Below are 27,537 nucleotides of genomic sequence, written 5' to 3'. Positions count from 1 at the left end.
TCTACTCCTCTTTCTTCCCGGCGTGACGCTCACCTCCCTAGAAGAGGCCGCAGTCCTTCAGGTTGTTCTTGATGATGACGTCGGTGACGGCGTCAAACACAAACTGCACGTTCTTGGTGTCGGTGGCGCACGTGAAGTGGGTGTAGATCTCCTTGGTGTCCTTCTTCTTGTTCAGGTCCTCGAATTTGGTCTGGATGTACGCCTGGGCCTCCTCGTACTTGTTGGGGCCTGAAGGGGCGAGACGGACGGCTTCGTTACGCACGGCCGCCGGAAGAGCAGCCGCAATCGCGCTCTCTGCACGTTGCAACAAGTCTCGTTTAGACCTTTTCGAGACCATCATCAACCCGACCTATTTAACAGCCTTTTCACATCCTCACTTACTGGATAAATAGTACAGCAAACATGAGATATATATATATATATATATATTCTTATTTATTATATTATTTATGTATTTTATGATGATAAAATCCAAACATGAAGTGTATGCATTTATTTTAAATAAAACTAATGTTTACACATTTTGAAGACCTTTCAAAATCATATTTAAGTCACTTTATGAGATTAAATTAGTATATTTTTATATTTATTTATTATTATATTCCAATATATAGATATAATAAATATATTATTATTATTATATATAGGGCAATATACATAATTGATTTAAATTAAAAACACTATATAAAAAAAATCCAAATAACATATTACTTATGTTTATTTAAATTGAAATCTCTGGTTTATGGTGGTTATGGTGGTTCCAGATCCTCCTGTGATCAGTGGATTTCCACCAAGTAGGATTCTTTATTTAGAGATTGAATATTTTGGGAGTTAGAGCATAGAAATCCTGTCTTCAACCTTCTCAAAGCGCTTTTAAACATGATTAGAGCCCTCTAGACACGAAATAACACCCCCATAGTCACCTTTACACTCCTATTACCCAATATAGTAGACACAATAAAAGAAAATAAGACAGAAAACCTTCTAAATGCACATAATAGGAGAAATGAAGACAAAAAAGACCATAAATGTAACATTACTGACACCAATTGGCCACTTGTATTAGTATTGGACTTCATGTAGCCATTTTATGCTTGAAAATGCTTCATTTAGGCAGAAAATACATCAAATGCGCTTAAATGTGCACGTGTGTGACTAATAATAGGCCGCATTCTACCAGGAAAGAAGAGCGTCTAATACGGCATGGAGGCCAAATAAAGGCGAGACACAAGGCGAGTGCTGATGCCAGTACTGACCAGTGTACTCGGGGAAGCAGATGGTGAGCGGGCTGTGGCTGATCTTCTCCTGAAACAGGTCCTTCTTGTTGAGGAACAGGATGATGGACGTCTCCGTGAACCACTTGTTGTTGCAGATGGAGTCAAACAGCTTCATGCTCTCGTGCATCCGGTTCTGGGTGGGTCAACAGTCACCGACAAATGTTACTTCAAACATCACCCGTGCAGGATAGGACAGACTCATGATACCGTAGTGTAGTGACCTGGAGGTAAGAAGGACTGGAACAGATTAGGATGTGACCAAGTGTACATGTTGATTAGTCCGAATCAAATATGACACTACTATCAGGAGAACCAGAGTATAGAAGGGAAGGAGCTGCCTGCCGTGGCCCAGCAAGGTGCTCTGTATTCGGGCACACGCTCCGAGCAGCCGGTGTGATGCCACGGAGGTCTCTGGCAAAGCTTTTGCACTTTTCAAACGCCGCGGCGCTGGCGTTTCAGGTGGCTGATAAGGTTTTTCCTCACCCTCATCACGGAGCATTTGGTACAACGTCCTTCCTCTTAAAGGGAATGTCTGTCTACAAGTCTCAGGCAGGAGAAAAATGGAACATTCCAACTTTATTCATTCATTTCATTTTATCCTCTTACAATAGAACTACTCTCATAAAGTGACGACCCAATTATTATTCATTTTCTTTCTTAAAATATTACAACTTCATCCTCAGAAAATGATGAGCCTTTTATAATTATATTCATTTTCTTTCTTAAAATATTACAACTTCATCCTCAGAAAATGATGAGCCTTTTATAATTACAGTATATTCATTTTCTTTCTTAAAATATTGCAACTTTTTTCTCATAAAATTGTGACACTTTGATTATACTATGATGATACAGTATATATATATATATATTTTTTTTTTTTATTTTATTTTATTTTATTTTTTGGAATAGTACAACTTTATTATCATAAAATCATGACCTTTTTATTATTATATTATGTTTTTTTTTCATGAAATATTCCAACTCTATCCTCATAAAAACATCACCTTTTTATTATCTTATGATGTTTTTCTCATGAAATATTACAACTTTATGGTCAGAAAATTATGACCCTTTTAGGATTTTTTTCCCCTTGAAATTTTACAACTTCATTCTGTTAACGTCACATGCAGGAAAAAAAAGGAGCGCTTGATTCGCTCGTCCGTTGATCTCATTGGAGTGTTTGTTTTTTTTTTAAATGATTGGTTATTAGAGCAAAAATCGGATTTATCGGTATGACGCCATAATTCCCTCATAATGATCATGCACCCCTACTTTTTACAAATTAAAAACCCCCGCATGCTTTCAATTTCAGTGTGCGGCCCTGGGTTGAAAAAGTTAGGGCACCCCTGCTGTAAGAGAACCCCAACATTTTCATGACCAAATACTCACAGCCACGCGTCCCGTCCTGGCTGCTCAGTACTAAACAAACAAGCATCATTCATGTGAAGAGACGCGCCTCCCAGGTTCCCAAGTGTCGCGTCGCAGCGATTAAGCTTCCTTTTCCGCTGGCGCGGCGTGAGTTCAGAATTGGTGGCCAACGAGGGCGCCCTCACTGGCAAGTCGTTGCGTGGCTTTTTGAGGCGCGACGCAGTAAACTCACCATCTCCTCGTCTTCGGCCAGGACCAGGTCGTAGGCGCTCATGGCCACGCAGAAGATGATGGCTGTCACGCCCTCGAAGCAGTGGATCCACTTCTTCCTCTCGGAGCGCTGGCCTCCCACATCAAACATCCTGCGCACACGCACACACGCGATTCAAGTTTGGGCAAAGACACACGCACACGCACGCACACACACACACACGCTATTCAAGTTTGGGCAAAGACACACACAGACACACACACACAGACACGAACACACGCTGTTCAAGTTTGGCCAAAGACACACACGCACACACACACACACACACCTACACACACACACACACGCACACATGCTATTCAAGTTTGGGCAAAGACACACGCACGCACACACACACACACACGCACACACACACGCACACACACACACACACACGCACGCACGCGAGGCAGACTAAAAGTATTGTTTGGCGTTGGCGAGGCTGTTGGTGATGCAATCGCGGCCGCGTGTGGAATATTACAACTTTACGAGCATAAAATGACTCCGAAAATGTTGAGCCTTTTATTGTGATATTTCCATTTTGCTCTTGAAATATTACAACTTTATTTTAATAAAATGACCACCCATTTATGATGATTATATTCATTTTTTATCGTAAAAACCATGCTTTCAGAATTATATTCAATATTAAAACTTTATTTTCATAAAACGACGACACTTTTATGATTATTATATTCATTTTCTTCTTGAAATAGTACAACTTAATTCTCAGCAAATTATGACCCTTTTATTATAATATTAAGATTTTTTGCTTAAATATTCCAACTTTGTGTAAAATGATTATCCTCTTTTTATATTTTTACTTTATTTATTAATAACTTTATTATCAGAATTATCACCCTTTATATAATAATAATAATAATAATAATAATAATAATACAATAACTTTGTCCTTGACCAATTATGGCCCCTTCATTATAATTTTTTCCTTTAAGTATTCCAATTTTATTCTTGTAAAATGATCACCTTTTATCATATTAAAAATATAACTTCATTCTCATGAAATTATGTTTTTTTATTATGCTCTTACAATATTTTTCTGGAAATATTCCAACTTTATGCTCATAAAAACTATTCAGCTTATTGGATCCCATTATTTTCTTGAATGATTTTAACGTTTTATTGGCCCGTTTATTATGATATGACATTTGTTTTCTTAAAATATGACACCTTCATTCTTCTCAAATGGCCGCCCTTTCAATATGATATGACAACGTTTTCCTCATAATATTCAAACCCTGTTTTTATTTCTTTATTTTGATGCGCGTCTGACTTCTTTTTTCATCCGTTCTCTTGCAATGTTGGTGCTTTCATCTTCAATCACCGCAACATCAAGAATTGTGCTTAATATTAGAAGCGAGGCAGGGGAGCAACACACACACACACACACACACACACACACACGTGTCATCTGGACTCTTACTTGAAGTGCAGGTCTTTGAAGGTGAAGTGGGTTTCCACGATGCCCGTGGTCTTGACCCGGGTTCGCAGCACGTCCTGCTGCGTGGGGATGTAATCGGGCTTGGCTATCCTCTCCAAGTCGTTCAAGTAGCTAAAAAGGTTGGGAATGAAAGTAAAACATATTTACCAAGCGGCGCCCTGGCGTGGCTGGAGCTCGTTTCAGGTGGCACAGCCCTGAGAAAAAGGGAAAGTACCTGGTGCTGGCAGAACGCCGCCGCCCGGCAGCAGGGTTCTAATTGACCACAAGCGAGGAGGAAATAGGCTTTACACTCCGCGCTCGTAGATGGACTTGCATGCAAGTCATATGTGGGACTTTAGTGCTGCTTTTCATAGTTTTACAACTTCAAAAACACATTTCAACTTCATGACGCGACAATGACATTATTTTTCCTCCAAATATTTGTACAGCTGTTGTTTGTCTTTCGCATTTCTGCTGTTTTTTTCCCCCAAACTTCCTTCTTGTAAATTTCCTTCTCATAATATTATGATTTTATTGCCATAATATTTGGACTTTTCCTGCATCCTAATTTACAAAAAATTACAACTTTATTTTGTTTTTGTTTTTTTTAATTACGGCTTAAAAAAAAAAAAAAAAGAACATATTTTTTCTTTAATATTTCAACTTAATGCTGCTAATATTATTATTATTATTTTGCCTCGTAATATTTTGAGTTTATTCTCGTAAAATTGCAACTTTTTTCAAATTAGAATATCACTTTTTTCTCTCAATCTTGTAAAATTACAACTTCAACTTCCTTCTTGTCAACTTTCTTCCACTAATATGATGACTTTATTGTCATCATATTTAGACTTTTTCCACATCCTATTTAAAAAAAAAAAAAGACAACTTTATAGTGTGTTGGTTTTTTATGACTTAAAAAGAAAATAAAAATTCTACTTGATGCTACGATTTTGAGTTTATTTTGAGTTTATTCTTGTAAAATTGCAACTTTTTTCTAATTAGAATATAACATTTTTCTCTCAATATTTTCTCTTTAATCTCATAAAATTACAGCAGTTTTTGTTGTTTTTGCTGTTTTTTTTTCCAACTATTTCAACTTCCTGCTTGTCAATTTTCTTCCATTAATATGATGACTTTATTGTCATCATATTTAGACTTTTTCCACATCCTATTTTTCCAACAATCCTACAACTTTATTTTTATTTTTATTTTTTATTACATCTTTAGAAAAATAATTCTTTAATACTTCAACTTTTTGCTACTAAAATGACATTTTGCCTCGTATGACCTTATTGTCGTACAATGACGACCTTTTCCTGTTAGAGTGCACCGTTTGTCTCTTCATATTTGGACTTCCATCTTGTGAAATGTGTGCCTGCTGCTGCGCGTTAGCAACTAAAATGAGTCGAAGTACAGAAGCAACAGGCTGCAAGTCAACATGAGGCCCTTTTGATGTCGTTGATGATTATCAGAGTGGCCACTCACTAGGCAGCCGAGTCATTGAGCTGATACTCTCGGGCCCTTGCGAAGCAGCTCTGGACGCCGCCGTCGGCCCACAGTCGCTGGATGACGTTGGACAGGTCCTCCGGCAGGACGCCCTGCTCCTCGGCCGGCGCGGACAGCGCAAACAGTTGGCGGGCGTCATCCTGACAACGCAAACGCAGACATCAGACGGATCAGATTAGTGGCGAGGGAGCGGCGCGTGACATTCACCCAGGCTGATGAGACGCCGCATCAAGCCCGGGGAAGCAACAGCAGCAAACAAAGGAGGAGGGGGGCCTGACTAATGATGCTTTTTCCACATAAATCAAGAGTGGGGAGTGCAGCCGTGGGAGCGCCACTGCTGCCATGAAGGAAGCAGGAGAGCATTCAAAGAAATTGACCAGGAAGCTAACGAGGATGCGGCAGGACCAGCTCATAAAATGCCCAGCATTGATCAGAAAGTGTGGAGTTTGGAGCAACAAAGACGCTCCTGTGGCAACAGACCACATGTTTCCTTCCTTGTCTTATTATTATTATTATTATTATTATTATTATTATTACTCGCTATGTCGGTTATGCAGTTTTGTTTTACCAAGAAGTGCAAATATACAAATAGTCAAATGTCTTCACCTGCCTTTTTACCCGACTGGACCATCAAATATAAAGATGTCATAATAATTCATAATAAGATCATCAATACAATAATAAATCGCCCAAAATGTTTCTGCAAACACGTTTACAAATATTCTTTTTTAAAATGGTATTTTAATTATTTATTGTTTTTTATTATCATTATTGTAAAAACTTTTAATTGTTTTATAGGTTGTAATTATTTCTCAACAGTTTTAATTTATTTTTCTTAGTGGGCTATAAAATATGATAATATAACAACAACAACAATAATAATAATAATAATAATAGTAAAATAAGTATCTTTAAAGTGAAATAAAGTGAATACAAAAATGCATAACTAAAAATGTTCATGAAAGTTCTGCAAAAGTTTTTACAAAAATTAGCATTATTTTTGAAAATATATGATTTTAATTATGATTTAGTGTATTTTATGTGTGTATTATATTTGTATATTTAAATGATTTCTTTATCAAATGATTTAAAGTAATACATGTAATATAATAAATAAGTTAATACAAGTTGACTTTATTACTGTTCATACAGTTTAAATGTATAGAATTGATTTTTTATTAATTTATTCATATTTCATTGTCATTTTTTTTTTTCAATTTACTTTTTTTTTTTTTTTTTTTAGCAGAGTGGGCTATCAAACATGATAATATAATTCCACTCCTCATAATAATTATATTTACATGATGTAGGAAGTAAGTAATAAACACAATAAGGCCATAAAAGTTCCTTTAAGACTGTTCATAGAAATATTGAATAGAATGGATTCTTTTTTAAATTAATATTTCATTGTCATTATCTTTCTTTGTTTCCCAGCGTAGTGGGCTATCAATCATACCGATCATAATAATAATTATCCGTTGTGGTAGTAATAGTGGTAGCATTACAAGATGAATACTCAAAGTGAAATCATATTCATGGAATTTTAAAAATCATTTTTTAAAAAGCCCCAAAAATGTATGCACTCGTTAGGAATGAGAGTATTTTCCAGCTGTTCCAATAAATGCATAAGCGGTTGTGATTCTGATGTTATGTATTATTTTTCATCATTTATTCATGTATTTTACACTTGAATTCTTTCTGCAATAGTTTTTAATGAGTTATTTCTCATCTTCTATTTTATTTCATATTATTATTATTATCATCATCATTATCTGCACCAGTTATTTACTTTGAGCAGTGAAAATTGACCATAAGACCATAAAGGATAACCCATCAGTTTTTATTTCCATTTTGCTCTTTCGTTTTCCCCACGAAGTCACGTATGAGGTCGTACGATTCCCTCGATGGTTCATAGTTCATTAAATGCAGCTGAACCATTGTCGGGGCGGCGTACGGGTGTTACAGATGAAGGCAACTCAGCGGCTTTGATGGCGATGAGAAGAGACGGTATCGCCGGGCGGAGCAGATAAGTGACACCGCGCTGAAGCAGCTTCCCTGAAGATTTATTCAAGCCTCGTTCTTATTCTTACGACGCACGACAGGTCACCTCTTGGTTGGTGTTGACCTACCGCCCTGCCGGCCTCCTCGTAGTCAATCTTGAGGTTGGCCATGGCTTTGATGATGGCCATGATGGACTGGATGGTGTTGCTGTACACCACCGCTCTGTACTGCTTGCACTCGTCTTCCGAGTAGCCGTCCTCGTGGATGATCCTGCAAAAAAACAAGTTTCCCTCAATGCCTTGCACCATTTTATTAGCATCCTTACTGTATTTAGTAGTAGTCGTTATTAGGATCTTATTAGCACCACGGTATTAGGGCCACATTGACAAAAAAAACATCTGGGATTTCCAGAATAAAGCTGCACATTTACAAGAAAAAGTTGTTAATGTATGAGAAAAAAGTTGTAGTACTACGTGAATAAAGTCATACGTTTACAAGATTGAAGTCTTAAATTCACGAGAAAAAAAAACTTGTAAATTTAAAAAAAAGTCAAATTTACGAGAATAAAGTCATACATTTACAAGAAAAAACGTTGTCAATTTACGAGAAAAAAAGTCATCCAACTACAAGTGAAAAAAGTCTGAATATTATGAGAATAAAATTAGTTCGTAACCCTTAATTCAAAAAAGTTGTAAATTTATGACAAAAAAGTGTAATTACACAAGAATAAAGTTGTACATTTATGAGAAAAACGCGGAAATTGTAATATTACGTGAATAAAGTCGTAAATTTACAAGAATAAAGTCTTTTAAATTTACAAGAAAGGAAGTTGTACATTTACGAGAAAAAAGTCGTAAATTTACAAGAAATAATCTTGTAAATCTAAGAGAAAAAAAAGTCATACATTTATGAGGGAAAAAAAAGTAATAATATGAGAATAAAGTTTTAAATTTATGAGAAAAAAGTCACATTTAGGATAAAAAGTTGTAAATTTACGAGCAAAAAGTCAAATTTACAAGGCGTAATATGAGAATAAAGTTATAAATTTATTACAAAAAAGTAAAATGTACGAGACAAAGTAGTAAATTTACGAGCAAAAAAGTTCACTTAAATATTAAAGTTAATTTACTAAAGTTAAGTTAAAAATTTACCCGAGAATAAAGTCGTAAATTTATGAGGAAAAAAAACTTAAATTTACAGAAAAAAGTTGAAAATTTGTGAGAAAAACGTTTGAGATTTACAAGAAAAAAGTCATACATTTGCAAGAAAAAAAGTCGGAATTTACGAGAATAAAGTTGAAAATTTATGAAAAAAATCCCGAAGTCAGCTGGGATAGGCTCCAGCATACCCCCATGACCCAAATGAGGAGAAGCGGCATAGAAAACGGATGGATGGAAGTTGTACAATCACGAGAAAATGAGTCACATTCACGAGACAAAGTTGTAAATTTACGAGCAAAACAGTTGTAATATTACGAGAATAAAATTGTAAATTTATGAGAAAAAAAATTGTACATTTATGAAAAAAAATACATTTACGAGGGAAAAAACGTGTAATATTACGAGAATAAAATTATACATTTGAGAAAAAAAGTCAAATTTGAGAAAAACTTGTAAATTTACGAGCAAAATAGTTGTAATATTACACAAGAATAAAGTCGTAAACTTCTGAGAAAAAAAACTCGTGAGTTGTAATATTACGTGAATAAAGTCGTAAATTTACGAGAATAAAGTCTTAAACAAAAGTTGAACATTTGTGACAAAAACGTTATACATTTACCCTCCAAAAAAGTCAAATTTACGAGGAAAAAAAGTTGTAATTTACAATTTAAGAAATTGTAAATGTATGAAAAGAAAGTTGTACATTTATGAGAAAAAAAGTCATACATTTACGAGAAAACGTTGCACATTTACGAGCAAAATGATAGTAATACTACGAGATTAAAGTTGTAAATTTATGACAAAACTCTCGTAAGTTGTAATATTACATGAATAAACTTACAATAACTTACAATTTACAGAAAAAAAGTTGAAAATTTATGGAGAAAACTTTTTGTTTACATTTACAACAAAAAAAGTCAAATTTACGAGGATAAAAAGTCGGAATTTACAAGAATAAAATTGTAAATTTATGAAAAGCAAGTTGTACATTTCGAGAAAAAAAGTCAAATTTACGAGAAAAAGTTGTAAATTTACGAGCAAAAAAGTTGTAATATTACACAAGAATAAAGTCGTAAACTTCTGAGAAAAAAAACTCGTGAGTTGTAATATTACGTGAATAAAGTCGTAAATTTACGAGAATAAAGTCTTAAACAAAAGTTGAACATTTGTGACAAAAACGTTATACATTTACCCTCCAAAAAAGTCAAATTTACGAGGAAAAAAAGTTGTAATTTACAATTTAAGAAATTGTAAATGTATGAAAAGAAAGTTGTACATTTATGAGAAAAAAAGTCATACATTTACGAGAAAACGTTGCACATTTACGAGCAAAATAATAGTAATACTATGAGATTAAAGTTGTAAATTTATGACAAAACTCTCGTAAGTTGTAATATTACATGAATAAACTTACAATAACTTACAATTTACAGAAAAAAAGTTGAAAATTTATGGAGAAAACTTTTTGTTTACATTTACAACAAAAAAAGTCAAATTTACGAGGATAAAAAGTCGGAATTTACAAGAATAAAATTGTAAATTTATGAAAAGCAAGTTGTACATTTCGAGAAAAAAAGTCAAATTTACGAGAAAAAGTTGTAAATTTACGAGCAAAAAAGTTGTTCTATCACAAGAATAAAGTGTAAAAATGATGAGAAAAAAAGTTGTAAATTTATGAGAAAGAGTCAAATTTACAAGAAAAAGTTGTACATTTTCGAGCAAAAAGTCTATTATTACCAGAAAAAGTGGTAAATGTAGGAGAATAAAGCGGTGAATGTACTCGTAAAAAGTGGTAACTTAAATAACCCGCCGTGAGGCCAAAGAAAGTTGCGAGCGCCGGCAATTTGATACGACTGTTGAGTTCCATCTATCCAGGGTGCATGAGAAGTCTGCCTGAGTAATAAGTTCCGTTCACTTGTTTAGAATGATTTCACGTGGTTTTCGGCATGTAAAACGATTAGTATCCTCTACTGTATGAAATGATTTGTGGGAACACAAACAAGCCACAAGTTGTGAAATGATCCAACCGGTCACTAAGGTCACTAAGGTCACTAAGTTGCAACCCATTTTCATTTAAGCCATTTTATTTGTATTCATTATTTTGGACGTTTTTATTGAAGTCATGTTTATTTTTATGTTTATTTATTACTTTTTACAATTTCATAAGTCATTTTGATTTTTATATTTATGTATTCCTTTATTTATTTTATATAATTTGTTATACTTTTATTTAAGCCAAACCAAGCAAATGCATTAGTTTTTTTATACACTGTTACAATAATATTTCTTAGAATTACAATTAAATATATGAATATATTATAATGACATATTTTTCAATAAAATACAGAATTAAATAAATACTGTATATTGATATATTAATGTAAATAAAAATATATTAAAATTAAAAGATTCAATTTAAGGGAAAAGCGTTTATATTTCATTTTATATGTATTAAATAAATTAAAAATAAATTTACGTATACATGCATCTTGCAAAAAAGGTGTATTATTAATAAATATAAAACTTTAATACATATACTTTTTTATATATATTTTATATTAATACAGTATTAATTTAAATATTATTATATATTATAATATAAATATATTAATATATTATAATCAAATATTTTTACATAATACAAAATTAAATATATACAGTATTAATAAGAATAAAAAAATATAAAGATTAATAGACTCCAAGAAACATTCTATTTTATGTACATTAAATAAAAAAAACTAATGTATAAATTCATGATGCAAAAAAAGGTGTATGACTAATTATACTAAAATGCATAAAAATATTAAAACACATTGTTATATTAATATAATATTAATAAAACTAATATTGTAACATTTATTATAATTAAATATATTCATATATTATATTTATATATTTTTTTCTATAGAAAATCAAATGAAATAAATATATAATAAAGCCATGTTTTGAAACATAAAAACATGTCCAAGGTCAGAAAGCACTGATGAAGGCATTTTGTCAAAGAAACGAGGAAGAACTCGATAACTTTGCGCGTATAAATAATACCTAAATTCATCTTAAACATGAAAATTGTACCGAATGAGACCACAAACTCAGACTTGAAAATACGCCACACATCAGCTGTCTAGTCCATATTTCCACTGATCAACCATCTCAACAAAACATCTTAGCTTTGTGTTATAAAAAGCTAATTAGTGTAACATCCAGTGATATATAACTCATTAATAATGCATTGATCTTATTTTTACAATCGGACACCCCCGTTGTGATTTGCCCTTACTGTGGCTTTGCGGTGACAAGCGTATCTGAAGGGATGTTTGCAGGGTTATGCAAACATCAAGCAATCTCATTTAATGAATTCTATGATCTTATAAACAAAAGGTACGATCCACTGGGGGCTCCCGCCCAAACACACACGCCAGGCCAGATTGACAGGAGGCGGCGCGCGGTAGCAAAAGCGCAAACAGGCAGAGGAGACGGGAGCTTTCTGGGCTGCGCACCAAGCGTCTCTCCCCTGGCTTTGCTCGTCAGCGACCAGAGAGCGGTCGCTGGCGCCGCCAGGATGCTGGATGGTGCGCGATGTGCTAAATGAAAGCTCATTAAAATGCAAGCCGGCCCACTGAGAAGCAGCAAGACGGCTCAGAAGATTGAAAGCCCCCACTGTTCCCTCCTTGTGCAAACAATGCTTTTAAAAATTGGAGCTTTGATTTGCCCGACTGGGAAGCAAACTGGCAGCCATTACATCCTTGGAGATCCTTGCGGAGCCGAAGCATCCTATTTGTTTTATTGATCCACTCACAAGCGCAAAAACCAACAGAAACAAAACGGAGTCAATTAAAGGCAGTAGGACTCCACTGCTTCATTTGCTGATGTGAACTATTTCTCCTCAACATGGATGATAGTTTGAGCCTGTAATATGTGAGTAATATGTAATTGACCTCATTTACGAGCGCTTAAAAACGCTATTATTCATTGAAGGGGGCGTTCCTTTGCATGATGAGACTTTGGGGCACAAAGAGTTCAATCTACCGCTTCAACTCGTACAAACCCCGAAGCATTAGCATATTTGTAGCGCAATTATGACAGATTGTCAACAAGAATACAGTAATCCCTCGTTGATGGCGGGTAATTGGTTCCAGACACAACCAATGACAAGTGAAGTGCCATTCCGTAGTCATAAAAGGAATATTTATACTCATAGGCAGAGCATACAAAACCTGATTAGCACCTTCTAAATACTGTTTTTAACATTAGAGCCCTCTAGACATGAAATAACACCCCAGTAATCACCCTTACAAACCTATTACCCAACATAGTAGACATAATAAAAGAAAATAAGACATATAAGGCATAGAAAACCGGTTCACCACCTTCTAAATACCGTTTTTAACAGCATTAGAGCCCTCTAGATAACCCTCTAAATAACATTCCTAGAGTCACCTTTACACTCCTATTACCCAATAAAGTGGCCATAATAAGGTAAAATAAGACACAGAAAACGTGTTTGGCACTTTCTAAATACAGTTTTTAACAATATGAGGGCCCTGTAGACATGAAATAACACCTTATAGTCACCTTTACACAAAAAGACAGAAGACATAGAAAAGCCATTTCCCACCTTTGAAATAGAGTTTAACATTATTAGAGCCCTGTAGACATGAAACAACACCCCTATAGTTACACTCACATCACTCCGTATACGAGACATAAAAAGAGAAAATATGACATTCACGGCATAAATAAGACTCGTGCCGAAAGTGACGTCAGGTGTTCCGAGTTTTAATTTGGTGTGGGTTACGGCCGCAGCAGTAGCCCGTGTTAGGGATTATTGAGCCTGTTGTTAAAAGCCTGTTGTTCCTGCCACCGAGTCTGGTGCTTGTCTGTCTCACTACAACATTACTGACACCTAGTGACCAGTGTACAATACCACACATCACTATAACGTCTTTAAATGCGTCTTCTGAATGCCTTATGTTTGTATTTTACTTCATTCAGCCATTTTTAGGCTTAGAAACATGCACATTTTTTAATGAATAATTAGTGGTGCCACAAGATCTTGTGAGATGAAAACGTGACAAGATTTCTCGTTCAGACAAAATTTGTCTTGTGGCCACTCGGCCTGGGACGATGACAAACTGATTCATCGCACAATAAATGAAAATGAAGTGGATCATCAACATATTGCCATGTGCATAGCAGAGCGTTCACTCTGGGCATCGGCTTCAGCCCCTTGGCGTGTTTGTTCCATACAACAACAGCATGAACGGAGTGAGCCCTTTTGTCAGTCATACACTTTATCTCGGTGGGTGGAGGCGGGGCCGCTAGCATACACACACACACACAAAGTGCAGAAGAGTGTAACGTAGTAGAAATGAAATGAGTAGATTGCAATATGTTGCAATTACCCTGCACACGCTGTCACAAATAGATTGCAGTCCTGCAGAAAACCCTGAATTACCCCCATGTAATGAATAATTATATTAACGTGTAATATTCCACCGAAATGTGCTCCTTTGATGTTTTATTAATCGTTGTATTTGTGTAAGCTTATCCACTTTAAGACATAAAACCACACATTCTTACAAGTACGCACTTGTAGATTTAAAGGCTTTAATTATTTAGTCTGCTCTCAGAGGGAAGAGAAAAAGCCACTCACTTCATCTGCTTCACAATGGTGCTCTTGCCAGACTCCCCAGCACCTGCAAAGAGAACAAAAACAGGCAGAGGTTAAAAATACGCTCCTGTTAGACGGGAAATGTAAACAGTCAGCCCGGGAGGCCTCCTCACATCTGGAAGCTCGGCCTGCCCGACTCCTTTTTACCTCCCGGCTCTCATTTACATCAGCGCTGCCTGGCTGGATCTCCAGCAGAATTCCACCTGGGTGACTAACACCGCAGTTTGAAATGCAGGAAGACATTTTTTGGGTAAAGTTCACGGTGGAAAATCACAGCCTGGCTGAGAAGCGCAAAAGCGAAACTTAGGTAGACCGTGACTCTGATTCCACCTGTTGATGGATCACCTCACATTAACATTCATTAGTGGTAAGTACATACACATTTTATACTTTCAAATGCAGCAGAAAACACTCATTTGCACTAAGTCAGTAATAATTTATGTGCAGGTGATAATAAAGGTAAAAGGTACAGCGCACATGTACCACTTTCCTCAAGCCCTCAATTTTTACATACCTTATATACAGTGGAATGAAAAAGTGTTTGCCCCCTTCCTGATCTATTTTTGTGTTTCAGATCATCCAACAAATGTAAATATTAGTCAATGACAACACAACTCAACACAAAATGCAGTTTTTAAATTCAACTTTTTGTTATTAAGGGAGAAAACAAATCCAAAGCTACATGGTCCTGTGTGAAAAAGTGATTGCCCCCTAAAGCTAATAAGTGGTTGGCCCCCCTTAGCAGCAACAACTGCAATCAAGCGTTTGTGATAACTTGCAATGAGTCTCTTACAGCGCTGGGGAGGAATTTTGCAGACTTGTTGTCATTCAGCCTCATCGGAGGCTTTTCCTTTTTAAGGTCATGCCACAGCATCTCAATAGGATTCAGGTCAGGACTTGGACTAGACCACTCCAAAGTCTTCAGCCATTCAGAGGTGGACTTGCTGGTGTGTTTTGGATCATTGTCCTGCTGCAGAACCCAAGTTGCTTTCAGCTTGAGGTCACCAACACTCTCCTTCAGCAAAATTCATGCTTCCATTTATCACAGGTTTTCCATTTATTCCAGGTCCTGAAGCAGACCATCACACTACCACCACCATATTTTGCTGTTGGTATGATGTTCTTTATGATGTTTCTTTTTCATTACTTTGATGCCAGATGTAATGGGACACACACCTTCCAAAAAGTTCAACTTTTGAGTATTTTCCCAAAGGTCTTGGGCATCATCAAGATGTATTCTGGCGAAATTGAGATAAGCCTTAATGTTCTTTTTGTTCAGCGGTGGTTTTGGTCTTGGAACTCGTTTTTGCCCAGTGTCTTTTTTATGGTGGAGTCATGAACACTGACCTTAACTGAGGCAAGTGAGGCCTGCAGTGCTTTGGATGTTGTTGTGGGGTCTTTTGTGACCTCTTAGATGAGTCGTCGCTACGCTCTTGGTGTCATTTTGGTTGGCCGGCCACTCCTAGTTCCTGTTCAAAAGAAGTTCACCACTGTTCCATGTTTTTGCCATTTGTGGATAATGGCTCTCACTGTGGTTTGCTGGAGTCCCAAAGCTTTAGAAATGGCTTTAGAACCTTTTCCACACTGATAGATCCCAATTAATCTCACTTAAATTATGTTTTAACAGGAGGGCAATCATTTTTTCACACAGGGCCATGGAGGTTTGGATTTTTTCTCCCTTAATAATAAAAAGTTTAATTTAAAAACTGCATTTCGTGTTGTGTTGTCATTGACTAATATTTACATTTGTTTGATGATCTGAAACATTTAAGCATGACAAACTTGTAAAAAACCAACAAATCAGGAAGGGGGCAAACACTTTTTCACACCACTGTATGTCTTTATGCTTCACTGATAAATGTTGAGATTTTGCACTTTGTTTGGCGGTCCTTGAACGCACCTTAGTTGCTGTGAGCCGTTTAAGTGACGTTTATGTACAACCGAGCGCCTGTCCTCCTATTGTGCTCTTTTTTTTCTTATGACAAGTCACTTTATCATTTGGAACATTTTAATGGAAATGTCTCACACTGACAGGGCTTTGCTTAGCCTCTGCTATGTTTATTCTGACAGCCTGAGGCGACCACAGAGAGCTCATCTGCTACTAGGAATCTAACACCACACACACACACACACACACACACACACACACACACACACACACACACACACACACACACAGAGAGGTGGCTGTCAGTGCACTAGCCTGGGGTGAAGTCCCTCTGTGGAGCCTGCTAGGCAGCGTGAAGGATGCACACGCGCAGGGAAGCTTCTGGCTAGGAATGGGCTTGCACGTACAGCTGTTAGCGCCTGCATTTATGCTACATGCCACGGCAGGACCACCGCACGATGCATGCCCAGAAATAAAGCCACTTCCAACTAACAAGGCATCTCAGATATGGTCAGGCTGTTGAGATTGGATAGTGCAGGTGTACCTAATGTTGTGGCACTCATCCATCTGCTGTGCAGACATATTGTTAAGCAGGAGGACAAGAGGAGAATTATTCGGAGCAGCAGCATCCTTGGAGAGTGTTAAATTGATTACCCCGTAAGAAAAGCGGGTAATAAATGCAATGGAGGCTGGTACAATGAAAAAAATGTGCAGCGTACGCACCCTAAGCAGTTTATTACTTTGTCAGAATGCAGATGGACACCATAAGCCAAGGTTCTTGTGCCATTATGCATGCGCGAGTAATGAAATATTAGCATGATCCACCCTGGTCGAGTACAAATGACTCCATCTCCGATTCAACCTCTCATTGCACAACTCTCTCTCTTTGTTTGCTTTCAGGGATTTCACAGAGGATGATTTACACACACACACACACACACACACACACACACACACACACACACACACAGGCATGCCGAGACATGCACTGCTGAAAATACACTACTCACAAAAAGTTAGAGAAATTTCCAGATGAGCCTAAATTGCAGCACAATAATCCCAATAATCCCTTATTTGTCACGGTTAATTGGTTCCAGACCCGACCGTGGGAAGTCAGTTTCCATAAAGTAGGATCCCTTTGTTTATAAATGGAATATTTTGGTAGAGCACAGAAAACATGTTTACGCCCTTCTAAATAAGTTTTTTTTTTTTTTTTTTTTAACATCGTTAGAGCCCTCTGGATGTGAAATAACACCCCTACAGTCACCTTTACACTCCTATTAGCCAATATAGTAAACGTAATAAGAGAAAAGACGTAAGACAGAAAAAAACCTGTTTATGACCTTCTTCGTTGACATAAGAGAAAATAAGACATAAGACATAGAAAACCTGCTTACAAACTTTTAAACACACTTTTCAACATTCTTAGAGCCCTCTAGATGTAATAACACCCCATAATCGCCATTACGCTCCGATTACCCAATATAGCAAACATAATAAGCAAAAAAAAGTCATTTAAGACACAAATAAGACATAATATAGACTCACATATGTTAGCATTGGGAGAGGTCCTTGTTGGGTTTTTTTTTGTTTTTTTTTACTTTCTGTTCAGTACACTTCTTCCCGCGCTGGCGATTGTCTCATCAATGTAACAATACTGACATCTGGTGACCAGTGTAGAATACTACATGTCATCACTAAATCTTTATATGAGTCTTCTGCATGTCGTAAAATTGGTATTTTAGTTTTTTATGCTTAAGTTAGGCCCAAAAAAAGTCTTAAAATTTGCTAAAATATGCATTTTTTAAATTTTAAAAAATTAAAAATAAACTACTCACAAAAAGTTAGGGAAATTTCCAGATGAACCGAAGATGCGCTATAACAATCCCTCCTTTATCACGGACAGTTGGTTCCAGACCCGACCGTGGTAAGTCAATTTCCACCAAGTAGAATTCCTTATAAAAGGGAATATTTTGGTAGTTTGAGCATAGAAAACCTGTTTACAACATTCTAAATATGTTTTTTTTTTTACATTATTGGAGCCCAGTCACCTTTACACTCCTGTTACACACTCCTGTTACACTCCAATATAGTAGACATAATAAGAGAAAATCAGACATATAAGACACAGAAAATCTGTTTACCACCTTCTTAATACAGTTTTTAACAGTATTAGAGCCCTGCAGACATGGAATAACACTCCTATTATCTCATCAATGTAACAATCCTGACACTTAAACTCTATTCATTGTTTATACCACATTACAACTCTTATGCTGCAGGAAATCAAGACCGACGCTATCTGGCGAGCTAACAAGCTAGCGAGTCAGCCTAGAATTCATGTCTTCTCAACTTTCGAAACCAAAAACTTACCACTTCCACACGGCATAGGAGAACTTTTTTCACCACGCTACCATGACTTCATGCAGCGTTAAGGTAATGTCATGTAAGCTGATGTCTCAGTGTTTTGTGTCATTACTGCCGCCTAGTGGCCACAATACTACATATCACTTGCATTTACCAGCAGAGGCGCTGTAGCACAACACAACGTCAGATGAGCTATTTTCAAGCAATTGCTGCAAGCACGCCCATCTCTAGTATCATTCAGGAGACTTTTGCGTACTCCATTTTACGTCATAAAAACATGAGAAAGTTAAGGAGACAGCAAGTAAAAAAAATGTGTTCAGCTTCTGCAGTCATATCTTACGTAGTAATAGGCCAAACTGGAAAAAAAAATTATAGATTTCAAGTATAAGGATGTAAATTTACGAGAATAAAGCATTAAATTTAGGAGAAATGTTGTATTTTTAGGAGAATATACAATATAATATAGAATATACAACTTTATTTACTTTATTTTATTTACGACTTCATACTATAGTCTCAAATTTACGACTTTATTCTATTTATGAGAATAAAGTTGTAAATTAACGAGAGAAAAAAGTAATAGATTTACGACTATTTTATTTACGAGAATAAAGTTGTAAATTAACGAGAGGAAAAAGTTGTAAATTTATGAGAATACAGTCGTAAATTTACAAGAATAAAGTCACAAACTTACAAGAAAAAAAGTTGTAAACATGTGAGAAAAAAAGTTGTAAATTCATGAGAACAAAGTCACAAATTTACAAGAAAAAAAGTCAAATTTATGAGAATAAAGTCGTACATGTACGACTTTTATTCTCAAAATCTCAGATAATTTTAATACTCCATCGAAACAAGCACTGCCTGAGACAGTTGTGAAAAGGGGGGGGCCTTATGTTACCTTTGGCCTTGGGAAAAGGTAATATTATGACTTTATTCTCGTAAAATTTACGGCCTCTTTCCTGTGAATTTGCCAATTTTTTCCGTAAATTTATGATTTTTTTCCTCAAAATCTCAGATTACTAATTTTTGTTTACCAATGTTGCCCTAGTACGCTGTGGTAATATCTACTTTTTCAGTCCCCTGCAGTTCTAAATTTCCGACTTTATTTCTTGTAAATTTACGACTTTTTTCCCCTGTAAATTTATGACTTTTTTCTCTCAAAATCTGAGATGATTATTTTTTCTCCCATGTGTCCCTAAATACTGCGACATAATATCTACTTTTTCAATCCCCTGTCGTTCTAAATTTACAACTTTATTTCTCGTAAATTTAAGACTTTTCCCGTAAATTTGCGACTTTGTTTTCTCAAAATGTCAGATTATTATTTTTTCCCCCCCCAACGTGGCCCTAATACTTCCTCGTAATATCTACTTTTTCAGTCCCCGTGCATTTCTAGAGAGGAGAGCAGCAGTCCACTGCTGATGTATGCGGTCTGAATATTTCATACTTGAGAGCTCGGAGTAAAAAGGCTCCCAACAAGCGCTCAGGCTTTAATAACACAAGAGTTCAGGCTTCGGGAAGGACTGGGCACACTTTTCATTTATTAATAGAGCCGTAACTGCAGGAAACACATGATGGAGTGAGATGGCTGGGACTTGATATAAATGGAGGATTCCCTAATGTGATCGGAGGGATGGGGTACGGGGGTAATTCGTTCCTGATAAGGTTTTTGTGTGCTCTATGTTTTTGTTTTTACCCTCATCACGGTGCATTTGTTACAAACAGCATGCGAAATGTCTTCCTCAGGGGACGTTACAACAGGCCATTAACGTCACAGGCAGGAGAAAAAAAGGAGCGCTTGATTTGCTCACCCTGCAAAGTACGGGCAACCCTGTCACATTGGAGTGTTTTTTTTAAATGATCGGTTATGTTATTGGATTTATCGGCAGGACATAATTCCCTCATATCAGCCCAATAATTATGGTGCACCCCTAATATATATCATAGCTATATCATTGTTTTAAAGCCCTTTTACAAAATTAAAAAATCCATAAAAATATCAAAGTGGCCCCCCACATACCTGGAGTTTCAGTATGCGCCCTCCGTAGAAAAAGTTTGGACACCCCCGCCCTCCCAGGCGCCCCCCCACATACCTAAAAGCGCTCTGCCGTGCTTGTGACATTAAAAAACCTAACAAAAACAATTTGTATGGATGCAGATTAGACGATGACGTCATCCAGCTCACCACAAATAGATTGCAGTCCTTTCAGGAAATCCTTTGGAAGACATGCTAGCATACATCCAACGTTGCACGGCGTTAGGAGCTGTGTTGAAATAAACGTGCATTGTGTGTGTGTGGTACGTCGGAGCTGGACACAAAGGCAGCAGTGTGGGGGCCCCTGCAAGCGGAGAACACAGGGGCCGCTGTTGATGCTCTCTTTGGCCTCCTTCATCATTCCAACACGGTGCAACAGCTCACACTTTTTTTTTTCTTTTTTTTTTAGCAGCGGGGCAGCAAGCCAGGATCATGTTCTGGCAGTTAGGAGGGACGTGACAGAAAGAGAAGTCCATCTAGGGTTAACTTTGACAGCACATTGGCCACCTCTCTTCTCGGGTTCTTACATATGACGTCCTGCACGACATTTGTGCCACTTCGGAGTCATATTTTCATCAAATTTCCAACTGTTTCACCTGACGAACGTTTGTCACTCTACTTCTCCTCCCAAAGTAGTATCAATCAGAAACCATCGGCATTCCTTAAGCCCAAGGGTGTCCAAAGTGCGGCCCGATGGCCATTTGCGACCCTCGGCTGTTTTTTCATTAGCGTGGCACATCACGAAAATACAATTGAACTTTTTAAATACCATAAACGTATTTATACGTTTTTATACGACCCAACGTCTGAACCCAAAGACGTATTGATATGTCTTTTACGGTTTTTTTGGCGTGAGAGGCAAAAAGAGGTGATGACGCTATTGCACACTAATGGATGTCACTTTTACAGCAGTTTTAAGCCATAAAAACGGCCACAATCATGGATTGTGAGAATGGAAAAACCACACGACAGCAAGGAGGAAGTAAAAGAATGTGGAGGAGTGTAGCGTGCAGAAGGTTACGCATTGTAGGAAAACACATGCAGTTCCAAATGTGAAAGTTGTAAACAGTTCATGGTGTTATATTTGTAAATAACTTGTTATTTTGGTGTAAAACCAGCCCTTTTTTGTGTTGTTCATGTTGTGGTGTGGTGCTTAGATATTAGATATATAGCTATCACAAAAGAAAAAGTGAAAGTTATGCTTGAAATGTGTCTTTTCACAAAAAGCTGCTTTTCTCCCTGTTTTAGTTGGGAACTGATATTTTCCTGAAACTTACCTATGTTCTACTGCTCACTACTAAAGAACGGAAAAAGGTAAAAACAAATGATTTTTTTCTGTTAAATGACAGGAGTCTCATCTTTCTTTTGGTAGGTTCCAAACACACTATTCTGTGTGCCTTGAAAGATCAGTGAAAATAGTTTAAAATGGCCGCTACTGAAGGGGTTGTCTTTTGAAAAATGACTGGGATTGAATAAGTGGGAAAAAAAAACCACCATAAAAAATGGAAAAATCAGCAGTAATTTTACAAGAAGTTGTAACCCAGAGGTGTCCAAACTTTTTGCAGCGAGGAGTTAAGTTTTTTCAGTGTTGTCATTACCATTTCTAAAGGTTGGAGTTGGAAAATGGTCGGAGATAAATGCATACTGTGAATGAGAAAAATCATCAGTATGACGCAAAGTTTGTGATAAGGGTACATTCGCTCATCTATTTTGCATATTATGATGTCACCAGGCTCAGAATTTGTCAGTTCCCTGCCTCCACGATACCGGCTCATCAAAACGTCTGATCCACTTGGGATACTCTTCCTCGTCTCTCAAGCACACACAGCCATCATCATCGTCACTTACGGCGGTATCTTGAACACCACTGCTGCCTCAAGCGCTATTATGACATACACAGACACAGTATAAAGTATCTGTCTAACTGTTATGCCTGTGAATACGATCATTCATCCAGGTCATATCTATCAATTAGCAGTGCACTTTTTGCCGAGGAGTGTCCCGCGGATAACGGGGAAACCGGGTATCGCTGGAAAAAAGTTTGGACACCCGTGCTCTCGCCGGTTTCTTGTGGGCTGCGTCATATTCAGAAAGCTGCGAGCGCCGACGTGTCCTTAAAGTAAACGGTGAACAACTAAAACGGCCCGATAAGCTGAGCAGTCATTCTGTGAATTGAATGATGATCTGCTGAGCATCTTGCAACTTTTCTGCATTCTTTAATGTCTTTTCAGCATTTTACTGCAAGGCAATTAGCGGCATCTGTCGCTGAAAGGTGCACGACACAGTGATTCATGTGATGAAGAAAGAAAATTGGTTCCAGGAAAATAGAGGTTGGGTAAGGAAAAACAATTAAAGTGCTGAGTTGGCAACTCCCACTTGCGGGATCCGGCGAGAAAACGTCCTTCCTTTGCACCATTGAGAGAAATATTGCTTCTCATGGAAGCCACGTTTTCATTCGATAAACCAATTAGGCTCATTTTCCAAACCTCCGTCATCAACCGCCTACCTCGCAGCTGCCAACTGACCTCGGCTCGAGCCAGACTTGAGACGCAAGCGCCACTTCCTTCTTCTCTTCTCACGTCCGCCAAAAAGGGGGGAACAGACGCCGCTTGCACACAAACGCAACATTTCTGCGCAGTTCAGAGACAAAGAAATTCAGTCTTTTCCGACAGATGGACCCCAACGCCTCGGGCAAAGAGCAAGTCTGGACGGCGCACTGACAACTGCTGCCAAGGAGAGCGACTGGCAAGAGCATATCTACTTTTTGAATGACAGAATAAAAAATTAAAAAAAGATCAGTCAACGCTCCATCAAGACCGCCAAAGCAACACAGAGTGTGGAAGACTGACGTCTTACAAAAAGATATTCAAGATTCAAGATTCAATCTACAAAAAGAGACTGAGCCACAGCGGCGGGTCGGCCTGTGTTCCACTCCAGCCCTGTAGGTGGCAGTGGTGTACACAGCAAAGCGGATACGACTTTTCATACCAGCAGAAAAGAAATACAGTGGAACCTCGGTTTCCGTCGTTAATCCCTTCCAAAAGGTCGTAGGAAAACCGAACCGGAAGGGCCACACGGACTGTGACTTTTTCATGTGTGGTACTGTACCTGGGCCATTTGGTGGGCAAACCTGTGTTAAGGGAAGACAGACATGCAAAAAGGCTATTACTAAAAAGTGGCTTGGTCCAAGAGCCCCGACACCGGATGCCTGGTTGAGTATTATGAACACACTATGTTGTGTTATGTGAGGGACAGCTGCTCTATCAAACCCAAACCACTTCCATGTTACAAAGGTACCTCCTCGTTTAGCAACAATTTCTTTGTCTATGGTCTCCGCGTCTCCTCCGCCTTCAGCCATGCTAATGTTCTCTATTTCGCTGTTTGGTGGTTTGCGTCAATGCAGTACGCCATGGCGCGCAGTCGCAGGAAAAGACGACATCATCAACACTGCTTTTCCGTTTGAAATGATAACGTTTATACCGGTCCAAGTCATTTTCTTATCATTGGAATTGATACCGTTATACTGGTATACAAAAATGATTGCCCAACCCTAGTCCATGCAGGGATCACCTACCATGTTGGGGTGTGGCCCAGAGTCACGAACGTTATACGGCAACCGGATCGACACGATCTCATGGCGGAAGCCGATATTATCAGATATTCAAAATACAGCGGATCGGCGGCCGATCCTGATCTTAAAGGTCGGATCGGGACATCCCTAGTTCCAGTTACCGATCATTTAAAAAAAAAAAAAAAAGCTCCAATGAGGCGAGACTACCCGTACTGTGGGTGAGCCAATCAAGCACTCCTTTTTTCTCCCGCCTGTGGCGTTCACAGCCTGTGACATAACTTCCCCGGAGCTCACCTGCAAACAAACACGCATTGTACCAAACGGGGAAAAAACGCCATCGAGCACACAAAAAACCTTATCAGCCACCTGATACGCCAGCACGGCGGCGTTTGAAAAGTGCAAAAGCATTTGTTTCTATATTGAACACAGGAACATATTAGTGATTGGCGTGATAGGATTAAATAAACTCTGCTCCTTCCTGCTCCTTTTTGGACATGTAGAATTGTGTAAGTGTAAACATGCTGGAAATACACTAAAGCCAACCAACCAACCAACCAACCGACCTCACTACGTCTGCATTCAGTGACTTCATACACTCTATTCATCAACAACATATGCGTCTGAATACTTTTACATTAACAGCGTATATTTTACATACTTACAGTGACAACATGATCATGGTCAAAGTTTGATTCCAAACAATCAGCAGCCTTCCTTGAGGGCGAGTGTGTTGCACAGGTAACAGCTGATTGGAGACAGAAAAGGAAAACCAGAGAACGGCGAGACATATTTCAACATGACGCCTGAGAAACATTGTCCCGATAATAAGGCTCACGGGATTTTGTCAGGCTTTTGCAAGAGCTCCAATATCCACACAGGCTGTCGCCTGCTCAAAAACTACTTATCCCAGACTCTGACTCATGAGCAAGCTGTGACTGATGTACATGGCCCGTGCACTTCAGGAGACCTGCACACTTCAAACTTCAGAAGAGCACCAAAGTAACTTGTTTCGTTTCTGTCAGTATGACTTATGTTTGTTTTTTGTTTTTTTACCATAATGATCTTAGAAATAAATCTGAATAACCCAAACTCTGCAGAAAACACACGGTATCTAGATGCATGTCGAGTCGTCTACCACAAAGCAAATTCCCTCATTATACTTTACATTTAGTGCAGGCAAGATAGTCCAGCTCAAGTCCCCCCAAAAATTGTAAACATATATTATTGACATCATCTGACTCAAAAAGCAATGTGGTTTACTACAACAGAAGAGCCTGAATAATTTACAGCAGCCAGAGTTAAAATTAGAGGCAAAGTGGTGCATTGTTACATGTATCTGTCTAAGCAGCAAAAGGGGCGGGTGGGGGAAGCAAAGACAAGGGGACAGCGGGGGTCAGGAAAATCTGCGTCGGAGCTCAGGGGGAAGATGGCAATGGGAACCTGTGATGAGTGAGACAGCAGGCCATTAATCTAGCAGGACAGCGGAGGGGATGGGGAGGATGAGAGGTGAAGGAGAGACCCTGATGGGACACTTGAGTGAGGGCCCTCCCTCTGTGAAGGAGCCAAATCAATGGTCCAGGCAGTGGCCTTGGACGACACTAAATGCACAACTCGGGAGAAACACTGGAGGAGGACTTACGCACACTAACGTCCAATGTCATCAGTAGTGGTTTGACTTGGGTTGTTTTTATACTGCAGGTTACTCACTTGTCTGGTTTTGAGGAAGTTAGTAAAACCTCCTTGACGGCACCAGCACATTCATATTCACAGGAGGAAGCGCTGCAGTCCTCTCAGCTGTTTGTAATCAAATTAGTGTCTGGAAGCGTTTGGCCTCATACAACTTTTGCCAATAGAGAGACACCCCAACCCATACAAAACGTACCCCCCATTCCATGGTGCTCGATCCAAGTGACTTATTTATATTTTGTGTCCAATTTTTTTTTTTTTTGTAATTGTCCCCTTTAACTTTGACCGAATGGCTAAATTAAAACCAGCGATCCACACCAAAAGCTATTAGCTGCTCATTTAATCGAAACTAGAGCCGCAAAACTCATCGAGTGGACCCTCCAAAGTCAAACACCACAAAGGTTGTAACTTGTTAACTTATCCATTCCCAGCCACTTTTCAAAAGACAACTCCTTCAGTAGCAGCCATTTTAGACCATTTTGACTGATCAGAATATTGTGTTTTATGGCTACATAAACACTACCAAAAGAAAGATTCGACTCCCACCTTTCATCAGAAAAAAAAGTTGAAAATATCAGTTCCTGACTGATATTTTGTTTAACAGCGTATGAAAGCACATTGCGTTCTGTGTCATGTTAGAGTTGAACACGTGTCCAGACTGTCTAGTAGTTTGTCTCAGTAAATATAGAGCCACAACAGTCCTGATTGGCTAAGGGAGAACCCGCCCATTGTGTTGTCATGATATTGTGCATTTCTAACACCAACAATAGAACAGGAAATGGAACTCTCACACACAGGAAAAGGCTCTGCCTGCGCACTAGAATATGAACAATGCAAAAGGCCAAATACAGGGCTTCACACACATTCTTGATTTGTGGCGGCCCGCCACAATTAAAATTGGACCGCCACAAATCAATTGCAGACTCTTGGGGAAACACTGACATACACAACTTATTTTTTCCAAGCTGTCAACAGTTTTCAAACTGCAATTTTTTGAAAGTCAACCACTGTCAAAACATGTTATATTTGATACATACTGTATACATCCATAGATCAGCTGATGCATGTAATAGTCATTGCACAGCTTCTATTTACAGAATGTGCTCGTAGCAGCCCAGGCATGAGCGTCTTTATCTGTCCCAGTAACCTTGCTTTATTTTCACACCTTCCCCTCCTCTTATAATTTAATCACGGCTTGCAAGCATCTGGTGAGGTCAGGGTTGAGATTGTGTTACATGACCTCTGACACGCCTTGCTGGAGACACACACATACACAAACACACCCATATGCATGGAGATCACTGACA

At 38.0% G+C, this 27,537-nt stretch overlaps 1 protein-coding gene across 1 annotated transcript in view; it reads right to left on the bottom strand.

The window, feature by feature from the left end:
* The window catches only part of LOC129186893 (guanine nucleotide-binding protein G(i) subunit alpha-2-like), a 77,157-nt gene that overhangs the window by 729 nt on the left and 48,891 nt on the right, over positions 1 to 27,537 (bottom strand). Inside the window, exons 2-8 of the mRNA XM_054785618.1 lie at positions 14,666 to 14,708; positions 7,978 to 8,119; positions 5,828 to 5,988; positions 4,343 to 4,471; positions 2,881 to 3,010; positions 1,257 to 1,410; positions 34 to 228 (exon numbers count right to left, since the gene is read on the bottom strand). Of these exons, the coding sequence (XP_054641593.1) occupies positions 38 to 228; positions 1,257 to 1,410; positions 2,881 to 3,010; positions 4,343 to 4,471; positions 5,828 to 5,988; positions 7,978 to 8,119; positions 14,666 to 14,708 (950 nt within the window). The 3' untranslated portion in view covers positions 34 to 37. The remainder of the gene's footprint in view (positions 1 to 33; positions 229 to 1,256; positions 1,411 to 2,880; positions 3,011 to 4,342; positions 4,472 to 5,827; positions 5,989 to 7,977; positions 8,120 to 14,665; positions 14,709 to 27,537) is intronic.

Source organism: Dunckerocampus dactyliophorus, chromosome 8 (assembly GCF_027744805.1).
Source record: "Dunckerocampus dactyliophorus isolate RoL2022-P2 chromosome 8, RoL_Ddac_1.1, whole genome shotgun sequence".
Lineage (NCBI taxonomy): Eukaryota > Metazoa > Chordata > Actinopteri > Syngnathiformes > Syngnathidae > Dunckerocampus > Dunckerocampus dactyliophorus.
The sequence above is the reverse complement of the archived record's forward strand: the minus strand, read 5'-3'. Positions and strand labels throughout refer to the sequence as shown.